Source organism: Halyomorpha halys, unplaced genomic scaffold (assembly GCF_000696795.3).
Source record: "Halyomorpha halys isolate HHAL.00 unplaced genomic scaffold, Hhal_1.1 Scaffold505.1, whole genome shotgun sequence".
NCBI lineage: Eukaryota > Metazoa > Arthropoda > Insecta > Hemiptera > Pentatomidae > Halyomorpha > Halyomorpha halys.
In genome coordinates, this window is record NW_027114634.1 from 752,517 (window position 1) to 763,171 (window position 10,655).

At 38.1% G+C, this 10,655-nt stretch overlaps 1 protein-coding gene across 9 annotated transcripts in view; it reads left to right on the forward strand.

Annotated features, from left to right (window-relative positions):
• Positions 1–7,456, forward strand: part of LOC106683701 (carnitine O-acetyltransferase) — a 48,969-nt gene extending 41,513 nt beyond the window's left edge. For 7 of the 9 annotated variants that reach the window (XM_067051788.1, XM_067051793.1, XM_067051789.1 and 4 more), the window contains one exon: positions 7,166–7,456. In XM_067051788.1, the coding sequence (XP_066907889.1) occupies positions 7,166–7,384 (219 nt within the window). In that variant the 3' untranslated portion in view covers positions 7,385–7,456. The remainder of the gene's footprint in view (positions 1–7,165) is intronic. The other 2 variants (XM_067051796.1, XM_067051791.1) reach the window with 2 other exon arrangements.
• The last annotated feature ends 3,199 nt before the right edge of the window (positions 7,457–10,655 follow it).

Genomic DNA, 10,655 nt, shown 5'->3' on the forward strand with positions numbered 1-10,655 from the left:
CGTTTTATAGGGTATATATATACATATACATTCTGGCTTGTTGACATGGGGAGTTTAGGTATTAAGAGTCATAATACCTATACCCTGATTATAACTCCCCCATGCCAGTTTACGAACAATTCCTCGTAAACTCCAAAAATAAAATAAAAGTAACAAAAAACAATATTCTGCTATTCATGTGTGTTACTAAAAAGCAAACAGAAACAACAAAACCAAAACAACAACAAAAAATAGAGACAAATTTTTACAAAAACTTAACGTAACACTTTTCTATTTACACATGTTTCCTATCTACATATTAAGCCTACTTACATTTGTCTTCACTCACACTTTTTCTTATTTACACTCCAATATTATGACACATAAGACAAAAGAAAAACTGAAAATATGTATATATGAGTTTAGTGAGGAGGCACTCCAGGTGTTCCCTGAGATGTTATCGCTGGGAACCTTAATTGTTCGACATGAACCGTCCGCCTCTTTCTTGGTTCTTGTATGCTCTCAATTGTTACCACGTTATGTTCCCGAATTGTTATCACCCGGAATGGCCCCTCATAGCGCTGAGATTCATTGCTCCTATTGAACCCTAACCGGCGGTACACCACAGTCCAAATTTTAACATCCCCCATCACATCGCGAAGGCTTACATTTTGTCGTTTCACTCTCCGACGTTTCTCTCTCTCTCTCTCTCTCTCTCTCTATTCGCCCTCTCGCTTTTTCCCACAATTTTCGCATAACCATCCCATGGTTTACTATTTCCCCATCCGCCTCCGCCGTGTCCATAAAGTTCCTACGTCTCCCTTGCAAACCAAAGAGAACTTCGAAAGGTGAAAATCCCGTAGTGGTAAGGATGGAGTGGTTATACGCGGCTACCGCCCTTACCATTGCCTCATCCGGCTTCAGTCCTTTGTCCGCATGATATACCCGCAAATGGTCACTTAGAGTACTATGCAGTCGTTCTATACCTCCTCTAATTTTAGGATGACCTGGGGTGTTAATATGCCAATCTACCTCTAAAGTCTTCATCTCTCCCCTAATTGAGGCATTGTCGAATTCCCGACCCCCGTCGGAGGAAATTCGCCTTGGGACCCCATAAAATTGGAACCATGTCCTCAACACGACCATTACTGCCTCCGCTGTCCTATCTTGAGCCAGATGTGCCATGGCCACTTTACTAAAGAGGTCGATGACGGTTATCCACTTGAACCCTTTCCATATGAACGAGTCGATTTGGATGACACTCAGTGGTTCCAATGCAGTCGGTGTTTCTTCTTGCACTGCCTTCGGTGGGTGCCGGTCGTACTTCGTACTAAGGCATACATCACAACCTCCTATAACCTCCTGGACCGTCTTCTTCATCCCCCACCAAAAATAGCGACGCTTGAGTGCTTGTAACGTCTCGCTCACACCGCGATGATTGGTCTTTCCTTGATGTTGAGCTAGAGTAACTTCCTTTTGCCGTTCTCCGTCTCACACAGTCTTCACTATCATCGTGCAGCGGATAAACGTCCTATCGATCCCTACTTGTTCGAGTCTCCACAGCCTTTTGATCTTCTCCCATATGACCTCATTCCCTACGTAGAGATAATGCGTTTTCCAGCCTTCGATGCATCCATTAGCGCCCGACATATCTGATCCTCTCTCGCCTCTGGTTGTGACCATATGCTGTTAATCGAAGTTTGCCCATACTTGGTGTATTCCACCTTCATAAGGCCGGAAGTCCTCGTTTTCCATATTATCTGTAGCTTTTTGTCATTTACAATCTCGTCCACTTCCTCCATCTCGGACGGTCTATCTCCCCTAGAGCTATCAGCACGGGACGACGGAGTTCCTTCCTCCTGCGGTTGTGTAGTTGAAGTCTCCCCTTCCCCTGGGGTCCATTCCCGTAGGAATTGTCTGACATCCTCGCTCGGTACTCCCTGTTCCTCCTCGACGATTATTGCCCGCGACAACCAATCTGCCACTACATTCTCCTTCCCCGGTTTATAAACAATCTCCATATTAAATTGACCTAGAAGCTCCTTCCATCGAGTGATGCGCGCGGAAGATTCTTTCAGTTTCCCGACCCTCTGAAGAGGGCGGTGGTCCGTATGGATCCTAAATCGCCTCCCAAACACGTACGGTCGGAAGTGCTCCACAGCCCACACAATCCCCAACAGTTCTCGTTCTAGAGCGATTCTGCATCTGTCAGCTTTCTACTATCGTATGCCACTGGGCGTTCTCCCTGCTCACTCTCCTGCGAAAGTACCGCCCCCAACGCGTCTTCACTCGCATCCGTAGTGATCGTAAACTGTCTGCTAAAATCTGGGAACGCCTGTATCGGTTCTCGCTGCAAACTTTCCACACACCATTTAATGTTATTTTCCATGGCCGGCGTTACCACTATTCGGCTACCCTTTTTTAGGAGGTTGTTAAGAGAGACCAATTGCTCCGCCATCTCCGGTACGAAACGTCTGTAATAGTTAAGAGCCCCCAGCAACCGCCTGATCCCTTTTACATCTCTTGGGACTGCCATTCGTTGCAGTGCCTCTACTTTGTGAATATCGGGTTTGACGCCGTTTTTCGAGATGGTATGGTGGACAGGAATCCCATAATCCCTTGCACCTCCGCTATGCTCCTCGTCTCTCTCATCTTATCCGTAATTTGATTGAAACGGGCGAGGAGGACTCCAGCGAACTGCCCGTTGCTTTGCCTTGGCTTCTTCTCTTCGCGGAACATCCGAAAAATGTCCTCTTCGGGTGTCCATCTGCCCCCGCCAAACGCCTTTTTCAGTCTCTCCTTCACCAGGTTCCATGGAGTTTTCTGATCGGCCTGGATATGATTCAGGATGTTTCGTTTTATTCAACAAATCACTGCCGCTCTTAACGAACTAGCGTCCGCCCCGCTCAGCAGGTTTTCCCCTTCTTTTGCCGCTATTCTTGCTATCAGGTGATCTCCACCTTTTATGAAATGATTCAACTCACCCACCTCTCCGGTGAATTTCTCTAAATCTGAGACAGCATTCCTCAATTCCTGCGCAGTCCCAGTGCCAACCTTAATCCATTCCAGGGTGGTCGCATGTGCTGACGCCAAGGTCGTTGTCGGTAGTGGCGGAAGTCCCTGCTCTTGCGATTCCACCATTGCTGCAGGAGGATTGTCCGGTACCGTTAGAACCGCTGCTAGGATGAATCAAAGTGCGGACGGCAACCGCCCAGGACTTAAGAAAGGCAGTTTCCGACCTTGAAAGGTTCACCGGAAAGACAGGGGAATTATGCCATTTCCTAAAGGGGGTGATTGACTGATTGGTGGAATAGATGCAAAGACAGCCGAAAACCTGCTCGACAATGAGGATGTTGAGGCGTTAAGGGCAGCAGTCGTCTGTAGGGTGAACGGAAGTATCCTCAATCAAATTCAAGCGGATGAGGAAACACCCTGGGACGTGATCAAGGCGAGATTGAAGAAAGCATTTGGATGAGGAAGGTGGGCCCCAGAAGAAGACATTTTTATGATGACTAGAGAGACGAAGAAACCGAGAATATCTGATGGGCAGTATGCCGCGGATCTCCTGGCACGCTACAACAGAATCGCCGATAAACTCAGCAAAATGATGGAGACAGTTCAGGTACAGGATCGTATGCAATTCCCATCTTATGTACTAAAGATTCAGTTGGCAAAAGAGCTGGGGAAGAAGGAGGGAATGCCGTGTGGAGGGGGAGATAAAGATTGGACTGAGTAAATGGGGAGCTGAAGGGAACTTTTTAACAATTTATGTACTGACTAGGATGCCCAGGGATTATCAGGTGACCATTGGTTGTGATCTTTTAGAGAAAGTGGAGGCTAGGATTAAGAATAGTAATGGGAAATGGAATATTAGAATTGGACGAAGAAAGTACAGATGCCAACAAACAATATGGGAGCATTTTTGAGGCCAAACAGCATCCTTGTAAATTCGTAGTGGCCTCTTTCTAATGTGAATGTCGTCTTATGTTGATCCTTAGGGTGCATTTTGATTTGATGATATCCGGCCTTTAAGTCTAAAGTACTGAATACCGTAGCTCCACTCAGCCTCTCCGAAATGTCTTCAAATCGGATGCTTCTCGTCTACAGTATTCTCTTTCAGCTTCCTGTAATCTATTACCACCCTACAATGTTCGGTGGTTTTACATGGCGCGCTCTTCTTTTTCACTGCCCACTACGGACTATTGTACGGGGAAGTACTGTCAATAATATTCCCTGGCGTTTTAAACTTTGGAGCTCTTACCGGATGTGGTGACGTAGCGCCTGTGGGTACCTTCTATCTTTCACGTATGTCACTTTGTCGTCTTGTTTTAGTATGATCTCATTGATCGTCCTCATGGTCGTCCCGAGCACTTCCACTTCTTTAAAAAAAATATCTTCATATTCCCTCTTAAGGCTTTGTCTCCAGTCCTCTGCCTTATTGATTACCTTAACCCGAGAGTCCGCGTTCGTTCGCTGAAAATGACATTTGTAAATTTTACCTCCCAACTTGATTCTCCATTCTGGTTGTGGCTGAATTTCTGCCGGAGGTGGATTCCCTGTAGATAAAGGTTGGTTGACTACTGCTTGAAGTTGTTTGTTTTGGTTTCGACTCTCCATGTTCAGAACTGCTGCTCTCATGATTACTCGCCATATTTTTATTAAATGAAAGGAGACAAGAAACTCAAAGGAAAGAAAAAATTCATCTTGAAAACAAAAATTTCTCCGGTATCTAAAGCTCCCAGGTTTCGACAACACTTAAGTATCGGCGAAAGCAAAACTTTAAAAAAAGAAGAGAAGGAATAATATCTGACACGCTTGAACTGCTGTGAAATACTGGTTTTATTGGGTTCGGTACATCTCTTTATATACATTCGATCATCTGATCTCCTCAGTCAGCTGGGATCGAAGTAAAAGCTGACTCAGACCGTAACTTATATATATCCTTGATGGATTGCTTCGAGTTACATGTGCCGCCCATCTTAACTCCTTGCCTTCACATGATAAGATATCGACTATTCTATAAAGGCAGATCACTATTAGTTCTTCTCCTCCATCTGGTGAAGTTCTGGTCCGAGATCACTCATATAATTATACGGATGATTTTCCGTTCAAATAACTCGATTCTGTTTCTAGGGTACCTGTTAGAGCCCAGGTCTCGCAGCCATATAGTATGTAATCTATAAATGGCTTTATCATGGCATTGTACACCCTTAGCTTCAGGTTTTAGAGATGTTTGTGGATTTAAGTATTCCTGACAGAGGGAGGAGTTTCTTTCCGAGCTTGTTATACCCTGCTCTATCTCAGTCCGTTGATAATTTATTGACGTTATTGTGGTGCCAAAGTATTTGAAACTGTCTCCTTTCGGAGATGATTTTCCATCCATGCAGACCATATCGTTAGAATGAATTTTTCGGCTTACAACTAAATACTACTTACAATCCTTGAGGGAAGAGTATTCCCTTATCCAGTCCCTTCAGAACCACGAATAGTTCCCATCAGCTCAAGACTTGATTCCTCATCGCACTGCCAGCTTCGTAGTGGAAAAAAGCATTCACTTCGTTTTATCCTCATTTACTTGGAAGTCGATTTCCTCTACTTCTCTTACCAGAATCTTTTTGAGTCGTTTCATATCATCTAATTATTTAGAATTAAAATGAAAAATACTTTCAAAAGCCATACACAAGGACAAAAAAAATAGTAATCAAAAACAAACGACAACAACATGTTAATAAATGTTTTATTGTAGACTTGGTTTCCGGGATCTGACGGGCAAACGGGTAAGAGGGGTTTGATATGGTGAATAGGAGAGGAGCTTGAAGGGGGTTTTGGGGAGCTGGAACAAACTTTTTTTAGACGATTCTAAATAGGTATTTTTACTGGATTTTTTTCCCGAAGCAGGGATATGTTCTCGGAAAATTCGCTGTTAATTTAGCATAAAATAATATAATAAGTACCTTAATAACATTATTTTCGTTTAAAAATTCATAGATGATTGACAATGTATTAAGTTTGTATTTAAAATTTAAAAGGCTATGTATTGATGTTGAGCTCCATCGTACTTCTTGCTGCAAACTCTAATGGCTGGAACTGCCAAATCTGACACCTAATAACACCAGTAACGTATCAACAAGTACCGAGGATGGGAGGAGAGGGTAGGTAGTTCACATAGAACAATTGTTAGGTTTCTCAAATTTTAAAAATTTATTACTTTTCAAGTAAATGCAAGAAATAAACCGTGTATAAATATGTAATAAACAATAATTATAAATAAATTATTTTGATATAAAATACAATTTCTACTCCATTCAATTAATCAAAATAATATATGTATCCTTATCACTAAAATCCTCATTTCAAATCACTCCCTGAATATCTGGAGATAAATAATTCTAGAATGTCACTACTTTGGGGTATATTTGGTATTCTTATCATGGACAATATTTCAAGGCTGAGTATATTTCAAATTAGTGACCTGGAAAATACAGTGTTTCTAGAACTCGGTGGTTAGCCTAAATCAGTATGTAATCTATTTCACTAAAAATAAATAAAATATATACTTTTTCAATTTTAGATGAACTTGACCAAAAGGAAACTAAATGGTTCCTTAATATATTTTCCCAATATTTTGTTTTAAGTGAGAGTTGATTCATTTAAGACAGAGAAATAATCTGTGAATGTCCTCTCGGCGGTAGTCTTATCAATAATTAAGCGTATTCTCAGAAAAGACAGCTGTTGCGTTTTCGCAACTCTGGAAAGAAAATAATTGAATTCGATTCATATCTTAAGTCACGACATCATGAAAAATGATAAACATTTTAATTCACAGGCAGATTATTAATTCTTTCTTTTATACTTTACTTGTAACTATCTTGAGAGGGCGGAAAGCAATACGTCAGGCAATAGTCTCAATAAATTGTTTTTTCCCCAATTTAGAAAATTTTTAAATTGATATTGTTCTTCCACAAAAAAAAAAAGAAATATTTATTCAGAGTAGATCAAAGGAACTATCTTTGGCAGTGCGGAAAAAAAGTATAAGAGAGAATTTCAAAATTTTCTGAATCATGTAAAACACATCAAATTTCGGCAATTTCCTGACTAATAAACCCCTTCCTATAATCCATTTTCAATATTAATGTATTTATTTTGTGTTGTTTTATATATATATATATATATTTTTTTTTTCTAGATGAATTCTAACTTTGACGCTTTTATTTCAAGTGGAGCTTCGTCAACATGTGGCTATTCATGTTATTACAAATTGGGAAAAAGATGTATAAACTTCTCCATCTCAACTTATCGATGTTCTGGGATAACAAATGCATATCTTTTTGGACAATCATTAATGTGCTCTTTAATTGACATGAGAGAAATTGTTAATCAATCCCCAAATAGAATATGTATTTAGAAACATGAAGAACCTGTAACAGACTATCACTTGAATTATTTTAAGGCAAAATAATAAATGTGATTTATGTTATCCAATTATATAGCTGAACACAAAATAATTATTTTTCAATTAAACACTATTTGCAATTACAATTTATTCTTTATATAAAACAATTACGCTATCAGCAAATAACTCTCTATATACAAAACCGTAAATAGCCTTACACAGGTTGATCTTATAATCATATCCTTTTACATATTTACATGAACTATTGTATTAGATGGAGGTGCGGGTAGCCGCGGGGTAAGGCCCGAGGCTACTAACTCCAAGGACCCAAGTTCGAATCCGGCTGGGTAGAAAATTGTTTTCTGTAACACAGTAGCAGTGAGTCAACTCCTGTGGGTTCTGGAGCCCTCCTAGGGTCCACCCAGCCTCCTAAATGGGGTACCCTTAGTTGGGTACAAATCTGGCGGTCGAGCGTGATTCTGGCCAAATGACCTCCTTACACAACCGTTGGTCTAGTAACAGTACCCCCTTACAAAGTACTGAACTCCTGACCCTTCATGGGTTGTAGCAGTACAGATTTTTAATTTAATTGTGTTACATAAATTAGCATCTCAGACGGTCCTGATATTCCTTTAAGGTCTTCAATACAATTAGTTTCTGATGATTCTGTTAAGATCTGGACTATTCAATGACTAGGAAATGGACAAAATCAAAAGGGATCTTAGCTTTGTGTGATCAAAACAACAGTCTTATTTATTATAAGAAAAATACAATACTCGCAATACGAGAACAGTGTTCACCATCTGGATATCTCTTAGGTAAAACAATTTAACTGTTTATGTTATAACCAAATAGTTCTTTAGCCAGATGTTTTCGTGAATAATGTAAGCTAGAAGGAAAGAAGAGCACATAATACGTAGCGACGTTTCAATACGTTGCAGGTATCTTTCAATCCGATACTTCCAAGATACATACAGATGCATAATATCGAATTAATTGTAACCAGGAATTGGTATACCCTACTCTCCTTCAAAGAGAAAATGAACCTAAAATAGGGGTTAACCACTCCCAGATCAATTTAAAGGTAAATAAGATTTCTTTCATTTATGTTATTCCCAAATCTGAACTACAATCAACAAAGAAAATCTATATAGCCGCTTTCAAGAAATTCGGCAACCTAAGACAATAAATGACAGGGCTCCTACTCCTCTCCTGATATGCCCACCATGTCCAAACTCCTTCCTAGCTCGTAATGGTATCATATAGAATATAGCCTATATCAAGTGTAAATAAATAGTTGTATACTCACTTTCTTTTATGTTTTTACAATTTACATTATACAGAATTACATTATAATCTTTTGCGTGAATGTGTATTAGTGTGATCCAAAACGAAAAAGTGAGAAGGTTTATTATGTAATAGAAAGTATGTACCTTCAATTTCTGCTTATATCTTTTTTAAGATATTTCAAGACTCCTGTAAAAAGTGTGGAGGACCAAACTTGTATATGCAAAATTTTATTCTAGGATGCTATGGCACTACTTGGATACTGATAAGTATATTTTGTATCTACCAAATCCAGATGTGGTTAGGTCTATATAAGAATTCGCTAGAATTGGGGTGAATAAGATGCTGTCAAAGACTTGATTAAATAAAAGATAGATTCAGCTTATCAATTACTTCTCCAATTTTATTTCTATAGCCGCAAAAACAGGTGCAAAAATCCTTGTGGATGTAGAAAAGAGGAGTTTAAGGAATAACTCTACCAGTAAACACTAGTCCCCTAACGATTTTTATTGCACAAAAGTGATCGCACTTACAAGTTATTCATAAAGACCAGCTTGAATAATCACTATAGTTTCCATTCAAGGCTTTCTTTCAAATAAAGAAGACAACTTTTTCTGCAGTAACATTTAGTAACTTTATGATGAAAACTTTTCACACACTAATTTTAGTGAATTTCATCTTAATTTTTTTATGAATTTTTTCTATTTAAAGTACTAGTTTAAAAAAATGAGGTATGAATATCACTTTTTGATGTCAGTATAAAATGTCTTTTCCAAATTTAGTGGCTTAGGATAGGCAATATCCTTTACTAAATAGGTTTTTAAGAAAAGGGGTTGTTGATACATTGAAGGGAGCTTAGAGAATCCGATATTATTTACAATTTACCATCACTTCAAAGAAATTCAATATAACAGTGTCAAAGTTCATTCTTATATAAACATAGAAAGACACTTTATGCATATCTTCTTAGAAATACTTCGAAGTTCAATGTTGCGTTATCACAACACAGGCTACAAAGGGGTATATTTTAAAACTGTCATAAACAAATTTTTTTTTCATAAAATAATCTATACTAAAAATTTTATTCTATTGACATATACAGATTTTTACAGATGTTAAATTCTTTCTGACCATACCGTACAAATGTTTTAGCTTTGAAAATGTCAGATATAAGCACCATCATCTGTTAAAAGTATCTTATATCAATTTCAGATGTAAGACCTGGTACTATAATAATAAACTGGAATGTTTAATTGAGTTTTGATTTATCAAGGTGCCAAACGTCTTAAAAATGAATATAAAGAAGGTTTTGTCATTCTAAAATGTTGTGAAACTGAAATTTTGTAAAATTTTTATAAGTATAATGGTAAAAAATATTCTCTGGTCCATTTATGCTGATAATTATTTTACATCTTTGCGATATGTAGATATCTGTAGGATTTGGAATTACCGGCATGGTAAGGTCTGGTTGTGTCAAAAATGTCCTGTGACTAATTTGAGAAAAACTAATCGAAGAACTTAAAATAACCAATATGACATAAAGTCTAACTTCTTTGTAACTGTAATGATAATTCAATTATTATAGTTGTGTCTAACAACGTACTTCCATTATTCAATACCATGAGGTAATCATTAACAATTATTCGTTTTTCACCCACTAAATCAAAGAAACGTAATAAACAAAAAAATATCAATATTTAGAAAATTAGTTAATCAAATCAATATTCTCAGTAAGTTTTTCAATTGGCTTTTAAAATCTGTCTTATTACAACATTATAATTATTTTATAGATAATGGAAAACTAGAGTGTTGTAACTAAAAAAAACATTGTTTGTGTATCTTACTCTTTATGTTTGATCAGTGATTCTAAAACAATAAAAAACACAATTTTTTCAAAAGTTACCTGATTTAAAAATTGCACCAAAATAAATAAATACACACACAAAAAAATACACTGTAATAAGTTGAAAAAAATAAAAGGAAATCATCAACAAAA